Here is a 17,592-nt window from a genome sequence, read left to right as displayed (position 1 = left end):
AGTTGATTCTGATTGCATGAGAAAGTGAAGAGCAGGGAGTAATCTTCCCTGCAGCAGCAGCAGCCTCCTCTGCCACCAGGCACCCTGCACCCCAGGGAACCTTTCCCTCTGGTGCTGCTGTGGGGGTAAAACCTTGTCATGCTGAGGTTTTAACACTTAAAACTCCATGATGGTTAAAAAAAGGACAGCATTTAATAAATGACAGCATGAACTATATGTGTGTGCACACTACAGCTGTCTGCAGTATCAAATGGAGCAACATGAACCGTGGCAATTTGTGCTGCAAGAGCTAAACCCAGCACTTTTCTGGCTCCCAAAGAACTCTGACTATGAGTGGCTCTGTCCCTGTGCTTGTCACAGCACACAGCAGGACCCACCACTCGAGCCCTTCTCACTCCAGCACTCCCACCACCTTCTGTGTTTCACAGTTATCCCCAACTTGCTAAGCTGAACAGATTGCTCACTCACTGCATACATTCTGGAATAAAATACAAGTCATTTATTTTAAAAAATTAAATTTTATTTGTAAAAATTTTAATCTTCCTGGCTTCTCTTCACTGCATTGACTTCATCTTCTTCTGCAAGTGCAAAGCACAAAGTTAGCAAGAGCATTAAAAATTCAGCAGAAATCACAGGTAACACAGAAAGGGACCCAGAGTGCATCACAACAAACCACACCCATGAAGTGTGCTCTAGGAATTAAGTGAAGAAATGAACTGCATTCCCCTTTTTACCTGCTCCATAAATTTCAAAGACCTGAAAGCTCTGCAAGTTAGTTTATTTCCCTTTATTTCCTCTCTGTGCTCTTGTATTGCTAATTCATCTTCCAGGTTATTTTGAAAGTGCTTCAGAAAAACATCTTTTTAATAACTTTTACTTAAATTAACCTTTGAGAAGCAGCTGTTCTAATGTTCCCCTTTTTCCTTGCTGACAACCACTCATCCCCTTTCACCAAAGCCTGCATGCAGAAACAGTTATTTCCCATTTAACCACCTGTAGCATTGAGAGGAGAGTTTATTTGATGCTGCAGGGCTGAAAAGCCTCAAGCAATGGTTACCATTTTGGCTCTACAGAAGAAAGGATTCAGAAGTTTTACATAAAATTGAGATTGAGGGCAAATTTCAGGCAGGAACCACCTAATGCATCCCAGGGCACCAGGCTACCAAGCCCTTACAGCAGGATAAGGACACCACCTACTTGTTCACTTGTTATCTTGGTCCATCCAGATATCACTGGGCATCATGCTGGAATGTGCTCATGCTCAGCTCCTGAACTGGAAAATGATTCAGAAGTTAATAACTACAGCGAAAGCTTACATGCAAACCCACATCTACAAAGGTATTTCTATCTACTGCCATCAAGGTAATAAGCCCAGATGGAGTCTGGGTGCTTAACCCCTCAGCTTGACAGCAGGCATGTAGCCACTCGTACTGATTTCCCAATATTCTCCAATTTAAAGGTACTCAGTGACTGAACATCAAGTGCCCAGAAGCTTTTATTATTTCACCTGTTCAGAATAAGACCAGAAGTGATGCTTACTTCCCATGGATGAGCACTCCGGTTTCACTCAGCTTTCATCTTCACCTAAAGGATAACAACTGAAGTTATTACAGTAATACACAGAAAATCATGACCATTTCAAAACTAACTTAAAAATAAATAAGGTTTTAAGATACATGGACTGATTAGTTATGAGAGGGGGAATTTACAATTTATTCCAAAACATGAAGTGGAAGAATAAGGGGCAGAAAATAGGCTAACCTAAAGACTTGTGAAGAGGTGAAGGAATATGCAGGTAGTTGCCTGAAAAACTGCACCTTGTCTGAGCACAAACCGTAAATCACCAGTCTGAGTACCATGAAGTTTGATTGATTGCAGCCAGAGGTATACTATCCCTTATGTGAAGGCATTAACAATTTTGTCAAGCTACTTCCAACTCTTTTACCCTAGTTTTTCTCCTGGATGTATGCTTTCTTCCCTTTCATGAAGGAGTGCAATGCCCCTGGACTCCTAGCAGCCCTCAGGTTCAATAGTCCTAAAAGTGCTTCAAAAGCCAAAGGAAGACACTCGAGGTCAGCACTGTCACTCTACTGCTTTTATTCTCAGCAACAGATTCCCTTCTAAGATATCCTCCCTTTTACTCTAGCTAAGTTGAGGGCAAACTGCAATGCTTAGCAGCAAGGGATGTAGTACAAGGTTCTGTGCACGTCTCTAGTGGGGAGGCAAATCACACCACGGGCACAGTGTGATCTGACCAGGCAGGGAGAAGTTCTACTTTAGTCTCAAACCCACCACCTGGGTTTCATCATGGCCCTCAGGAGCAGAAGTATAGTATGCACGTTTTGTTTTCTCTGCCATAGCAACAAACACCATGCATAAGGGATACTATATCTTTGTGCATCCTTTTAACACTCCAGATTCACTTATAGCCACACTCCTCCCAGCCCTCCCCAGTTAGCTCTTCAGTACTGGTGTTCAGAAGCAACATTTATAGAGATGGGATATTCACAGACCACTGCGGGATTGCACAGCCAAGTCCTAACGTGTCAATCATTATCTAGCAGCAATGACAGAGGTGGGAGAAGGCCAATCCTCCCTTTTTGCCTTTTCCAGTAAGTAAGCAGCTATTTAACGGCCCCACTAGCTGGTATGGAGAGAAAAAAAAAATCTGAAGCTAATTAGCTGATGCCAAACTTGCTAGTAGTTGAAGAAGCCAAGTAATTACCCAGAACAGCATACTTTTAATGCATCCTTTCCAACATGCTTAGCCTCATTTAACATAATGGAACAATACACTGGCCTTCCTGATCATGTCACTGCAGCTGGCAATGATTAACAGAGACATGCAACCCCATTACTGCTCAAGTCCTAAAACTACTCACAGGCCTCAGTGTTTAGCTATGGGGAAAACTGCAAGCAAATCAACACTTTGTATGCTTAATGTTACAGTAAAGCCCCCATCCACACTGTGCTGTGTTCTCCTGACAGCACCAGTACCTGGCTCTGAGGGCCTAGCAGGTACGCAGATGTATTCTGACACCACACTTCTGAGCTTCAGATAAGCTTTTGAGAAAAAGTGTATTTCAAACACAGATAAAACCAAGATGAAACACAATGCGAGCACTTCAGTGTCATTTCTGGTACCCACTTGTTACAGACTGACTTAGAGCAGACATGGCTGTTTGCTTTTAAAGTTGCTACCACACCAAGTTTCATTACTGCAGACAGTCAGAGCTGGTATGAGACCCATGGTCCAGTCACAAACTGCTTGCTCCAAGAGTGTAAAAAAACCCCTGCAAGTTCAAGTATGTAGAATGAGGCAGATGTGCCAATAACCCCTCCACAACATTCCTGCAGGTCAAGTATCCAGGGCACACTGGAAAAACTAGGCAGATGTGAGCACTGGTTTAAAGAGTTATACTTCAGTTTTGCTTCATGACAGTCCACATACTGCCAGCAGTTCTGCTACTGAATTCTAGTCACAGGTAAGAGTAAGCCATCACAAAAAGCCAAACTGACTTTGTGACAAGTGGTGTCACTGCTTGACTAACTACACTCACTGTGGTGTAACCAAAGACCTGTTATTACGATCTTAAGGTGCAGCTGCTGCTTCAAGATTTCAGTGGAAAATGAAGAGAGGCTACAGCAGAGGGGCAAGGCTGTCCCAGCAGGTCCTCTGCACACCAGGAAGAGTCTCACAGCCTGGAAAGTAACACAGAAGAGTTCAAATGTGACAATACCAGAAACAAATATGCAAAGCAGAACTTTGCAGAACAAGCGGGAACACACGTTACAACACCTCCAAAATAAACTGAACAGCAGACAAGAGCTAGATCATGTGCTGGAAACAAGGGACCTTGAAAATCAGGTTCAAGAGTTAATGCAAAAAAAGAGCTGGAGATCAGCACGTCTGGATGTCTGGAAATGTAAGCACGTTAATCCTGAAACACTAACATTCAGTATTTCTGGTAACAAAGAGTTTAGAATTGCATCCACAAGAGTGATGAAAAATGAAGTTGAGCATTACACTACCAGGATGATTCTATGAGGCAGAAAATACAGAATCTCATCACTGTCAATTAAAGGCAGAGGAAGATATTATGCTTGTCACTCAAAGATTAAAATAAAGACAACTGTAATGCCCAATAGACTCTGGGAAGAAACTCACAGGGATATTAATTCAGGCACTTATTTGTACACCCTCAAAAATACTTCAGCTCCAAGCTGCATCAGCAAGTGAGTGACTCCCCAAAGCACACCCCAGGCTCAAGCAGCCATCACTGACCCAGCTCCTACCCAGTAGTCAAGACTCTACAAAAGGATGCACTGCAGATGGGCCATCTCATCACTACAGAAAGTTTCAACAGTCCTTTTCTAGGCACTGCTTGCACCTAGGTGACTGGTTAGTTGAGTGAGTTGAAGATCACGTTCCCTCTTCCCCCCAGAGCTCCTCTAAGAGTATCTTCATTACATCAGAACTCAGAAAAAAAAAATCCACACAAGCCAAGTCATATATGTACAAAGGAATCGGGTCTGGAAATTCTGATCTAAGAATCACAGTAAGTTGCTTATTGACTCTGAACAAAACAAAAGCTTAAAACCGAAAACCACGCAGCTTTGATGCAAGCTCAACGTACAGATATATATATATGGAGAGTGCTGCACTGTAATTCCACAGTCAGAAGTGTGATGTCAGAATACCCACAGTATAAGATTACATAGAAAGTCACCAAGTTAGATGATATTGCTTGTTACCTACCTGGACGCAGTCGGCAATGAGAATCTTGGAGCAAGCAGGAATACTACATCCGGGTCCTAATGTCCATTGCCATTTCTGGTACTACGTTCCTCACAGTTATGAACTGCAGAAATGCTGGCTAAGTGCAGTTATGTAGCAGGCCACTAGTTTTTAAGTGTAAATTGCAGTCTCAAACTCCAGCAAAAAACTTGCTGCCACAGTAAGTGGTTGCCAAGGAGAAGCCAAGAATTTTTCTACCGTAAAAATACCACAAAATCTCAAAAGCAATTTCAGTTTCTCATCAGTTGTATAAATGATTAGTGTAATGTGTCTACACCAGAAGATTATTCTGCATTCATGTCTGAGAAAGCATGAAGATATGTATAACGACACCAGTTTCTACAGGCTGCAGTTTTAGAGAGCTAAGTGGCAAAATGGGCTCAGTTTTGATAAAGAAAGCTAAATTGCAACAGCCAATGTCCTCCATGTCCAGTACAAAAATGTGTTACGTGATCCAGACCATCCAAAAACAGGTCTGACCAACAAAGCACTTTTCTAAATGGTTTTAAAAATTCAATTCTATAAATCTGATTTTATGAAAAAAAGTCCAAAACCTCATAGGAAGAGATCAAAGGAACAAAACTCTCACTTCCCACATTTAGCAACTTTATCAGATATTTAAGTTGGTTTGCCAGCTTTTAAGACACCACCTTTAACAGGCCTTGAAAAAGAAGTTGGCTCATTTATTATATGCCTGTTTAATACATGCAAGACAAAGCAGAACTTGTTTTAAATGGTATTCTGCTTATGCAGCTACAGCAAAGCTAGATTAAACCAAACATTCAGATGTTTTGAAAACTGCCAAATCTTTCAAAATATTTACTAATCACGTAATCATAGCAAGTCAGCTGTATCTTTCATACCTAACAGCAGCAGCTTACATACAGAACAGGGGTACCCAAAGACAACCTCTGTAAGGTACCAAGGACATCAGCATCCTTCACTCTTCCAAGTTACAGAACTACAAAAGAACAAACTTTAGGGTATGCGCCAGCATCTCTTTAATAAAGAATGACATGTAATCTGAAAAATAAACTGAAAAAATTAATTTAATGTTTACGTTCAGAATTCCCCATCTCAGACACCTTTGCCTTTTGTGGGTGTCCCATGAACACCCTCGAGGAAACACAGGAATTATTCAATACTACTTCAATAAAGAAAATTGCTGGGTTTTAAACTAAGTATCCAATACAAGTACTCCCAAATACTGGGTCCACAGTTCAGAATTCCTGAACAGCAATTCATGATTATTTTCTGGGAAAATAAGTGTTCACCAAACAAGCTGAGTCACTATTTAGTGCACTTCAAATTCTGAGTAGGGTTATACCTGGTATCAGCATTTCACAACATGCTATTTTTCCATTTAAGGAGTAACAGCACTTCCAGTGAGTACTTCACAAGGAATAATCTGCACTCTAAAATACTGCAAATCTGACACTGAAGTTTTTAACCACAGAGGAAATTTAGTATGGAATTTAGAATTAGCCAATGCTTAGCACAAGGAATAGAAAGCTCTTTGGAAGGTTAAAGCTATTCACAGAATGCTGGGTAGCTAGGGAATCCTGGGAAGGTACAGCCAAACTAAGTTTACCTACTTCGTGCCAAGCAGGTTGATGTATCCTGCATCAACACCAAGGCATTTTACACTGGGAAATCACATTCCCAGCTTATCTTTTGCAATGTAATAAAAAACAAAGCAACTGCCTTATCAATGAGTCCAGAATGCTTTGAAATTCTTCTGGGGCTTCATAAAATGAACAGCAAGCTAACGCATTCATCAAATCTTCTACAAAAGAACCTTAAAGGGAGTTTATTTGCACTGTGTAATATAACTATTAAGCTCCAGATTCAGATAACTACTTTTGATGCATTATCTCCAAACATCAATAATAAAAGAGCGATAACCATCATGCAAGCAAGCTGATTTCTGTATTTTACATACAGGTTTTTAGGATTCACCCCACCAGCTACATTATTTAAGAATAGTTCCTGCAGTCCCCATAATACAAATGATTGTACTCTGAACTATGCAAATTAGTCCACTCAATTAGCATGAGGACATAAGCAAGTTAACCTTATCACTCAAGTAACACTTCTGGTCTTTTTGCCAAGCAATTTCAGGCAAGTATACAATACGGAGCAAGGCCAGATCCTGCAATCACAGACAGCTTAAGAGCATATAAATATCACATTAACAATCCTTTAGTTAGGAAGACAGCCAATACAACTCATTCTATCAATTTTTTTTTAAGTAACCATTGCTAGTCTTCTGCTTAAAGTCTTTTAAAGATTCCAAGCAGTAACTGCCAAGGTGGTAAGTGCTACCATCCCACCACCCATCAACTGTAGGAAATATTTACACCACTTCTGGTGGCAGAGCTTCAAATTATGGCATCTTACAGCACTTGCAAGATTTTCATTTGCTTCCTTATTGCAGCACAATTAATGCTCAAAAAATCTGCACCTACTGCAAAGTTAGGCTACTGTTTGACCCAACGTTTAGCTAGAGGCATTACAGGAAGAGATCTGACTCTTCACTAGGGTTCCACACCCCGGGCTAGTCTGACCTCTACTCAAGCCTCTTGGTTTACTGTGGCAGGTGTGGTAGTCAGCCTCGTATGTTTAACCACGAATGGCAAGAAGAGTTACTACATTTAGTTTTCTATTTATTTGAAGCACAGTAAAAAAAAGTTGGTACACTTTGGGAATTCAGTGGCACAAGGTACACTGCCATCAAGTTAGGGACGTTATACATCAAAAAAACAGCTAAATTTTGTTTTGAAACACTGCATTACATAATTAAATTGTACTCGCCCAAACAGACCACTTACAAATATTAGGTCAGTAAGTTTCTAACATCCATAAAAACGTAGCTTTCTTACTAAAATGCAAGAATTAAAAAGTTGGTGTCTAAACAAGACAGACAAAAAACAAACTGGAATGAAACTACAGGTCACATCTAAAATCGGGGCTTTTTGTTTGGGCCTTCATATTCTTCTCTCCCTCTACCATATCCTGCTGGTGTTCCAGGCCCCATTCCTCTAGGACCCTGGCCACCCACAGGCCCCGCACCTCCCTGCCCAAAGCGTTCAGGACGCTATTGGAACAGAATTAACAGTTCATTAAAGGTAGTTGATGTCCATGTGTGTTAAGTATATATTTTTAGAAGGTTCCGTAGTCAAGGTTCGTCGATACAATCACCATTGAGCCGATCCACAGGTACCGGGAACATAGAAAGGAAAAAAGGGTAATTTAAAAATTAGTTTATTGTAATACATGCCTTGAGGTATGTTCCCACTTGATGCATTCTCATACATCTGTTACAAAGAACAGATCCTCCCTGCAGTGCTAGAAATGTAAGCATTAGTGCAGATGTGAATTAACAACTTTTCCAAATGAGCTCTTAGCAATTTTCAACCAAGTTAATGCAGACAGCTCTTGCAAACTTCTCACCTTTAGTGCAGTAGGAGCTTAGATTACATCACTGTCATTTCCGAATCAGCCTAGCCAGAGAACAAATCTTCAGGTCACTGAAGTATGAGCTGACATTCATAAAATGTCATTGTAAACAGAATGCCTACTCACCAGTTAATGGCATGTGCTGCAATAGAGACCATGTGCTTTTCAAGATGGGGTTAAGACTACGGTCTGCTGACTAAACTGCAGAGGCCTTAGGCAGTAACCAAACCTGATTGTGAGCACTACTGGATTGCAAGAAGAAAAAAATGTGAAAAAAAAGCTAATGACCAGTGATTTACCTAACCAACACAATTCCTCCATCAAAGATTTGCATTTGTTAAAATCCCACATACTCCGGAACTGCTGCTGCATAATATGCAAAAATGTGTTCAAACAGCTACAATTTATTGTCTTTCCAGTTAGAACTCTGCACAAAGGGTTGTGTGCATCCAGTCAGTATCTCCCTTCCCACCCCACCTTCACCACAAGCTCTCAGAAAATTCAGAACTTCACAGCATTGAAAGGTTTCACACCAAGATGCAAAAGCTAAATTACCCTGCAATAAAGCAGAGACTTCAGATATTTTTTTACCAGTACCTCTAGCTGCATGTCTTTCATTCAGTTACTGTACCAGTAGGTGTGATCAGAATTCAGTCTACAGAATTGACGAATTATAAAGCCAGAGATAGCTTTAAACTTTCATTTCAAGCAAATTTTCAACTACCAAGTAACAGAACAATGGTAGGTGGTTTGTTACTAAGTTTCTGCAACCGAAAATTCACACTTTTGAGTTCTTGACTTCTCAGAGTCAGGTTCAATCCTCCCAAGAAAGGAATTGCAGGAAGATTACCTAGGTTCTTTCTGCCTAATTCATGGAAGCTTAAGCTTATCTCCAATTCTGCTTAAAAGGTATCAGCCCAGTAACTGTGACAGCACTGTGTGGCAGAGATCCTCACCCTAAGAACCGAGGCAGTTAAACCATTTTACTGTCACACCTTTTGACCGTATCACGTTTTCAACTCTTACACAAGTTCAGCATGCACCTGCACCATGATTTTCAGGAGAAAAATGTACACAGCATTCACCACAAACTGCCTAACTGCTCAAGGGAAACTTAAGAACTGCTTAATTATCAGTAGATTATATAGATACATTAAGGCCAACGGCACTGTCTACTGAACCCATGATGCTCTGCAAAGTTAGCATCCCTAAGATATGGTTCCCCCAAAAAAAAGCAGGATACCTGAGAAGCTACTATGGTAGCTCACCATGTTAAGCCAGAGGCCTAAACCCACCCCAAAATCATTTAGTTCAGCTTGTGTTACAGAGTGCAAGCCTCCTTCCAGGAGGTGAAAAAGCACACTACTAATGCCACCCAAGCCAACAGAGTTTTCCATCCTACCCATTAAGCATTTCTTTAATCTACATTCATGTTGCTCAGTGTGATAACACCAAGCAGGCTCAAAGCCTGTTCACACGTATAGTGTGCTAAAAATAGGAGTTTGGAAGCATACCTTGGAACACCAGATATGCTGCAGCTTTATCAAATTCTACCTACAGTCATGCCCAAGATGGGACAAGAGTGGGCTTGCTTTTCTTTGCCAGGCAGGTACCACAAAATGCCTACAGTCAAGGATGGCTGGAACATGCCTAAAGCTAAAAACCAGCATTTCTGCTCTTCTATGGCAAACATCAGCACACAGAGTAAGTGATATGCTGTTCACCATTGATTACTTAAGTTAATCTGCTGCTTAAATAGACAGGAGTGCAGATTTCTGAATTAACAGCATACCCATACCAACATGCATCAATCCTAACTAGGCTTGGAAGGCCCAAAATAAATGCAATGTTATACATCAGAAAGAACAACAAAAAATCTCTCTAGTCCATAAAGTGTCAAATTTCTGAAAAGCTGCTATATTGTGTGTTTCAGTTATGAAATTTCTCAAATTCTCTAGAATTTATATATAAAAAAATCCTTCCAAGCCTAACAGTGACGCACAATTTCCAAAGTCCAATGAAGTCAGAATTAATTGCAAATATGCCCCAACAGCACATTTGAATTCACTTACAAACAACTTCCAACTCTGTAAGCTACCATTAGGGTTAAGAACTACTCTAGTACTACGTACTGCCACACTACTCCTCATGTTAAAACACCTGACAAGAAAGTCAGCAGTTAACAGTGACATTTACACAACCATCCAAACACTGGTAGAGAACTCAACTGCCAACCACAACATTTCCCTTATGCTAAACTAAAGCCACCACAGGATACGTTACCATGTCACTTCCCATCATAGAACCACTCATGGCTGCTTGGCCAACTCCTGGATTAGCTTCATAACCTATGCCGCCACCACCTCCAAGAGGTGGGAATTTCTGGGCTGCAGAAGCATAAGGATCTAAGGAAGAGAAACAAATAATCATATTCTGACAGTTTCTAAGTTAACCACATCAAGTAATTATTTCAAAATTCTTTACCTCCCATGTTCATTGTGGTGGCACCACCCATTCTCATGTCTCTCTCCCTCTGCATAGAAGAAACAACTTTTAGCACAGATAATCCACTGCTGAAATCCATACCTTTCAGGAGATAAAGCATACATACAGCCAAGTACTACCACTCCACCTACACAACAACATCACATTATCTAACCTAAAGGAAGCAAAGCACATCAGTCCTGAAAAGTTAAGAAAATCCTAGATATAACGAAGTAAAGAAATTAAAACCATGATTTCACTTACTGGATCCATGTAACCCATTCTACTGTAATTTTCTTCCCTCTGTCTTCTCATCTGTTCTTCCATCTCCCGTTGACGGATCATCATCTCCTCCTCCCGCCGCCGCCGCTCCTCCTCCTGCCTGGTCACCCCAAAGCACACTGTTAAACCCCAACACTCAGCACCAGCACTTGCATGAGCAGTTTAAAAGGCACCAAATGATCACACCAAAGCAAAGATGATACCCTACGGTGTCCAAACAAGAAGAAAAACTTACACTGCAGCTCAATTTCGCATACAAACTGAAGCAGCAATGACCTTTCTTGAAAAATAAAAACTTTCATGTGTAAGTCGTTCAAAAATTAAGTGAATGCAACATTGACAAAGGTCCCGTGAAAGCCAAACCAACCTCAGCTGAATTTCCTTGCGTTTCTGCATTTCTTGGTTATGGAGTTCTTCCATACGTCTCAGCTCCTCCTGACGTCTCATCAGGTCTGCAGAAATGAAGCCTGTCAGCACCTACTGCACCAACTTGTGTCAGATTTAAACTCTGATTTTACAGCTGCCAACCTCATCTGCACCACTGAGCAAACAGCTACCTTCTCAGTGTCACTACTCTAAACAATACTTCATGCATTAAACTGAGAATCTACACTTCACTGGGGTTTTTAAGCCCAAATTTTCAAGTTAGCAGTAAGGAGCATAAATTTACCCACACAGACACACAATTAAGGTAACATTAAAAGCAAAAATAGGATGCAGAACTCTGAGCCAATTACCTTGACGCAAGAGGTTTGCTTGATGCTCATGATAAGCATCTTCCATCTCACTTTCAAGTTTGTCCTTGGCGTCTTTCATGTTTTTTGCCACTTGCTCTCTCTGCTGTTTTTCCATTTCATCTAAAGATTTCCACCTCTGGGAATATTCAAATTCAAAACTGCCAGGCTGAGCAAAACGGGGAGGAGTCTCTCTCTCCCTGCAGAAAGGAAGATGCTCGTTCAGACTGGGTCAACTTGGCAACTGAAGGTCAATAAAATATCACAAGCAGATTTATCAGGGAACATCAAAAGAGCCCTGGAAATACTGCCTCACAACTGCATGATGGAAAACCTGCTGGGATCTGATGCTGCTAACAAGGCAGCATTTTACATGCTTAAACAGCAGCATTTAATCTAAATAAACTCTAAGACTACCTTAGCAAATATGGAGACAAATATCTTGCTCTTAAGTTCTTTGTCAGAGACTCCATTGTCATAAAATTCTTAAACAAAATACTTAAGCAAAACAGACCTTTGCCTGAGTAGGTACAGATGCACAAAACAGCACAAGGAGGGACAGAATTTTCAGTGCCCACCTTCCCAAAGCACAGTGTAAAACACAAGGAAGACTCTTCATTTTAATTTTCAAAATGCCTGAGGGCCAACAGTGTATTTTGTCATATAAAGAAACTGGAGTTTAAAATTCAGTAATTAATGGAACTTAAAAAAAAAAGCTTTCTGTACATTAGCAATGTAAAGTATTTCAACACTTGAGCACTGTACTAACTACACTGTTTATGGTTTTTGATCAAAGTGACTGATTTTGAACACTTTCTCAAACAAACAAGACTGACTGGATCTCCCCTGGCACTCTCTTTTGTGGTCTGGGAAAACACATGATTTCTACAACTGGTTAAACACACAGATCCTAGCCTAAAATTGTTACCTACTCTTCTATGCCCATGGGCCAACTTCATAAGGCAAATACATGGACAACTATTTTTTAATTAATCATGGAATGAGACAAAGTTTTATGTAATTTCTTTTCTCATATCATAAATGTTTGTAAACTCCCTGAGGAAACAACATGAGAGACACCTCAAAGAAGATGACAGCTCTCACCAAGATGAGCAAACAACTGAAACCTGATTTTCTACATATTCCAAAACCCATCTGTTTCAGGGCTGCCATGGAGGTTTTAGTTTGTGATACAAGGTCGAAAATAGTTTGCATAACTCACAGTGAATGCACTTAACAAATCACGATGTTACATTACCAAAACCACCCTACCAAAAAAACCAAAGAAGAACTGAAATAAACGAATAGAAATTCAAAGCCTGTTTCTGAAAACAAAGCCAAAGACCATCTCCTTCAGTCTGGGACAACACTAAGTACATCATCAATATATTTTTAATACCAAAAGACACTGCCTACTTTTGATACATCGGATTCTTCTGAGCAAGCTTTTCTGGAAGACCATCTTCATCATCCAGCTGCTCCAAAGGTTCCACAATAACCGGCCTAGGAGTGCTGAACAAAAAATGCTCGGTTTACATTTCTGTAAGAACCTCTATTCTGAAAACCGAAACGCTGACAAATTTATTCGGCTTAAAGCCACAAATCCTAAGCAGCAAAGTACTTACGTTGTCAACAAAAACACTCCCTCAGTACACCGTTCAAACGCTTTTCTTGCAGCCGGCTTTGATGCAAATTCAACAATGCCTTTTCCTGTTGATCTACCTCGATCGTCTACAATCACAACAGCTCTTTCCACCGGACCGAACTGGGAAAAAGCTTCCTCCAGCAACTCGTTAGACACATAGGGTGAAAGATTACGCACTGAAAGAGCAGCAGCATGTGTGGCAAACCGAACACGAAGCTGTCGACCCCTCATGGGGGTATCATCCAGTTCTGCCTTCGCAATTTCTGCAAGAGCTCTGGATTCCTGGGGAAAGTTTAAGATCCAGTTTTAGAAAACCAAGATGTAACTAACTATTTTCTGAAAATCAAAGGGATTGACGTACAGTACGAAAGCCTACCAATTTAATGAATCCAAAGCCTTTCCCCTTGTTGATAAAAACCTCTCCCGGCTCCCCATACTTGGCGAACAGTCTTTTAAAGTCTTCGTCTGTTATATCAGCAGGCAAATTCCCAACAAATAACCGGCAACGCTGCGTATAAGTCTTCTCCCCGGGTCGCCTCAGAAGAGAGAGGTTTGCTTTAAATCCCTACAAAGAAGCAAACCAAGTTCGAGCCATCACTGCCTCCAGTCCCACCTCCTGCACCGCGGGATACCCGGGGCACCTCTGTGATATCGCAACGCTACCCCCAGGCTGCCACAGCCCCCAGGGAACACTCCGCGGACGCGGGGGTCTCCGCGGGGTCTCCCCTGAGGCCGCCGCCGCCCCCTGCGCTCTCCCGGGCCCCCCACTCGCGCTCCTCCCCTCAAGATGGCGGCGGGAGCGCGCGGAGCCGCCGTGCCCTGACGGAGCCGCCGCCATCTTGTGGCTGAGGGAGGAGGAGGAGGAGGAGGAGGAGGGGGGGGGGGGGCCGTGACTCACCTCGTCCGAGAGCTTCTCGCCGCCGCCGCCGGCCGAGCCCTGCTGCGCCGAGAGGCTCTGTTGTCCCGGGTGCTGCTGACCGCGGCCGCGCGGCTCTCCGCCCGGTCCGCCGCGGTGCCCCGGCCCGCCTTTGTGCGGCCCTCCGGGCCCCTGCTGAGGGCCGCCCGGTCCCTTGGGCCCGCCGCCGGGCGACTGTCCTTGTCCTTTCTTAGGGCCGCCGGCTGGGGTGGGGCTGGGGCTTGGCTTGGGCTGCGGCTGCCCCGCGGGGCCGGAGGGAGTGGAGGAAGGCGCCGACACCGGGGTCTGCTGCTGCGACGGCTGCCCCGCAGGCAACGCGGACGTCGGAGGCGCTCCAGGGCCGGCCTGGCTGCCGGCGGGCCCCGCCGTGGTGGCGGATGATGAAGAGGACGAAGAAGGCGGAGCGGAGGTCGACGCGGGCGGCTTCGGAGGCTCGGGCTTCGGACCTCCGCCCGGCGGGCCGCCCGGGCCCTGCGGGCCTCCCCCCATCGGGCCGCGGTTCTGGCCCATGCCCATGCCAGGCGGCGGCGAGCGGAAATCGTGGTTGGGGCCCCCGCGGCCACCGCCGCCGCCGCGCCGGTGGAAGCCGCCTCCGCCGCCGCCACGACTACGGAACCGATCCCGCGACATTGTGCAGAAAGGGAGAGGAGGTGCGGCGGCCGCGGCTGCTGCTCCTCACAGCCCGCTGCTTAAAATGGCGGCGAGCTGAACGGCCTCGCCGCCGCCTTTGTCCGCCCCTAATATAGTATCCCCGCCCCCGGAAACCACCCCCTCCTCCTCGCTAGCCAACCGGCGGCTGCGGCGGCGATGATTGATAGATGAAAGGTCCAATGGCACCGCCCCGTTCCCCTCATTCTTTGATCTCATTGGTTCAGAACCCGCCCGCTGTCGATTGGCTCATTTGACCGCCGACGTTCGCACGGGGTGATCCGTTAACCTCCTGCGTGCCGATTGGACGGTTTGATCGGAGGGAGGCGAAGTCGTGCGGGGATCCCGGCTCGCGATTGGCTGCCCGGGCTGTCAGTCAGTCGGGAGGGAGGGAGTGGGCGGGGCCGCCACGCTGCGAGCTCCTCAGAGCAGCCCCGGAGCCTCAGGGGGGAAAGGTTCCCAATAGATGTGAGTGAGAGGGGTCCACGGCCTTCGCTTTTATGCTTGGAAAGTGTGTTTGGTATTAAAAAATGACCATTTATTCATCCCAGCGCGGGAGGTCACAACGGAGGGAGTGGAGACACCGAGACAGCGACCCACAGCATACAGAGAATCATAGAACTGGCTGGGTTGGAAGGGACCTCAGAGCTCATCAAGTCCAACCCTTGATCCACTCCCCCCGTGGTTCCCAGCCCATGGCACTCAGTGCCACATCCAGGCTCTTTGGAAAGATCTCCAGACACAGAGAATCCACTACTTCCCTGGGCAGCCCATTCCAATGCCTGATCACCCTCTCCAGAAAGAAATTCTTTCTCATCTCCAGCCTAAACCTCCCCTGGCACAACTTGAGACCCTGCCCTCTTGTCTTGCTGAGAGTTGCCTGGGAAAAGAGCCCAACCCCCCCCTGGCTCCAACCTCCTTTCAGGGAGTTGGAGAGAGTGATGAGGTCTCCCCTGAGCCTCCTCTTCTCCAGCCTCAACACCCCCAGCTCCCTCAGCCCTTCCTCACAGGATCTGTGCTGGATCCCTTCACAGCCTCCTTGCTCTTCTCTGGACCTGCTCCAGCACCTCCATCTCCTTCCTGAGCTGAGGGGCCCAGAACTGGACACAGGACACAAGCTGTGGCCTCACCAGAGCTGAGTACAGGCTGAGTACACAGTGGACACAGAACACAGCTCCAGGCAAGAAAATGGACGTTGGTTCCCCAAAGTGTAAAGAAATGTAGGAAAAGCAAGCAGCTGTACAATTCCCAGTGGGTACGGCCACAGTATTGCACACTCTGATACAGAAATTGGGGCAGCTGAACATGAGCCAGCAGTGTGCCCAGGTGGCCAAGAAGGCCAATGGCATCCTGGGCTGTATCAGAAACAGCGTCACCAGCAGGTCCAGGGAAGGGATTCTGCCCCTGTGCTCACCCCTGGTGAGGCCACAGCTTGAGTCCTGTGTCCAGTTCTGGGCCCCTCAGGAAGTTCAGGAAGGAGATTGAGGTGCTGGAGCAGGTCCAGAGAAGAGCAAGGAGGCTGTGAAGGGATCCAGCACAGATCCTGTGAGGAAGGGCTGAGGGAGCTGGGGGTGTTGAGGCTGGAGAAGAGGAGGCTCAGGGGAGACCTCATCACTCTCTCCAACTCCCTGAAAGGAGGTTGGAGCCAGGGGGGGGTTGGGCTCTTTTCCCAGGCAACTCTCAGCAAGACAAGAGGGCACAAAAGGTCTCAAGTTGTGCCAGGGGAGGTTTAGGCTGGAGATGAGAAAGAATTTCTTTCTGGAGAGGGTGATCAGGCATTGGAATGGGCTGCCCAGGGAAGTAGTGGATTCTCCGTGTCTGGAGATCTTTCCAAAGAGCCTGGATGTGGCACTGAGTGCCATGGGCTGGGAACTGCAGCAGGAGTGGATCAAGGGTTGGACTTGATGATCTCTGAGGTCCCTTCCAACCCAGCCAAATCTATGATTCTATGATTCTATGAAAAGGGCTTCCCATCAATTTAATGTCCCTGGTTCCAGCAGTGTCCTGCTGGAGACACCAACCTGACCCCCAACACTGTGACACTTCGACACTGCCCCTTCCCATGGATTTCAATCCATTGCTCCCCCCTGTGTTTCACACTCAGTTTCAGGTCTGAAGGACCAAACACCCTGTGAAACCCAAGCAGAAGCCACCTGTTGGTTTTGTTTTGCCCAGAAACTCTTGCCTTGTTGTGACAAAACATCACTCATCAATCTCAGAAATATTTGTGCAGTCAGAGGGAAAGTTGGACCTCATTCGTCATGAAATGAATTTTCCTGTGGCTTTAGACTTTTAAAATAAAACCCTGCCATCAGTTATTGCTCTTTTCCCCACTCAGCCTTGCTGCCTGTCTGGCATCCAGCGCTGCCAAGCGCAGCAGAAGGGGAGCCCCAAGCTGCTGTAAAATGGATCCTCCCGGAGATGTCAGCCCCTCTGCCAGCAGTAAGTGCTTCCACCACGAGGTGTCTCAGAGGTTAAAGCCTTGGAAGAAGAAATTTGGGACTGGCTGCTGCTGCAGACAAACTGTGGCTGCCTCCCTGACACACCTGGTCGTGTCTGTTCAGGAAGCAATAAAAATAATGAGTGTAAAAGGATTTTTTTCCACCTTTTTTGTGTCCTAAGTGAA

At 44.8% G+C, this 17,592-nt stretch overlaps 1 protein-coding gene across 3 annotated transcripts; it reads right to left on the bottom strand.

Moving 5' to 3' along the window:
• Positions 1-1,197: 1,197 nt before the first annotated feature.
• On the bottom strand, positions 1,198-15,109 carry SFPQ (splicing factor proline and glutamine rich). 3 transcript variants are annotated; one of them, XM_030464586.1, is made up of 11 exons: positions 14,301-15,074; positions 13,779-13,967; positions 13,383-13,684; positions 13,174-13,269; positions 11,761-11,957; positions 11,391-11,475; positions 11,006-11,123; positions 10,742-10,790; positions 10,541-10,662; positions 1,540-1,584; positions 1,198-1,273 (listed from the first exon to the last, which is right to left on the bottom strand). In XM_030464586.1, exons 1-10 carry the CDS (start codon positions 14,946-14,948, stop codon positions 1,564-1,566), a joined length of 1,827 nt encoding a protein of 608 aa, XP_030320446.1. In that variant the 5' UTR covers positions 14,949-15,074; the 3' UTR covers positions 1,198-1,273; positions 1,540-1,563. The 3 variants fall into 3 exon arrangements, with proteins under 3 accessions (XP_030320446.1, XP_030320445.1, XP_030320447.1); XM_030464585.1 differs by lacking the exons at positions 1,198-1,273; positions 1,540-1,584 and adding an exon at positions 5,090-7,895 and having other exon boundaries at positions 14,301-15,070; XM_030464587.1 differs by lacking the exons at positions 1,198-1,273; positions 1,540-1,584; positions 10,541-10,662; positions 10,742-10,790; positions 11,006-11,123 and adding an exon at positions 11,130-11,227 and having other exon boundaries at positions 14,301-15,109.
• Between the last annotated feature and the right edge of the window lie 2,483 nt (positions 15,110-17,592).

This window comes from Calypte anna, chromosome 23, assembly GCF_003957555.1.
Source record: "Calypte anna isolate BGI_N300 chromosome 23, bCalAnn1_v1.p, whole genome shotgun sequence".
Classification (NCBI taxonomy): domain Eukaryota; kingdom Metazoa; phylum Chordata; class Aves; order Apodiformes; family Trochilidae; genus Calypte; species Calypte anna.
The sequence above is the reverse complement of the archived record's forward strand: the minus strand, read 5'-3'. Positions and strand labels throughout refer to the sequence as shown.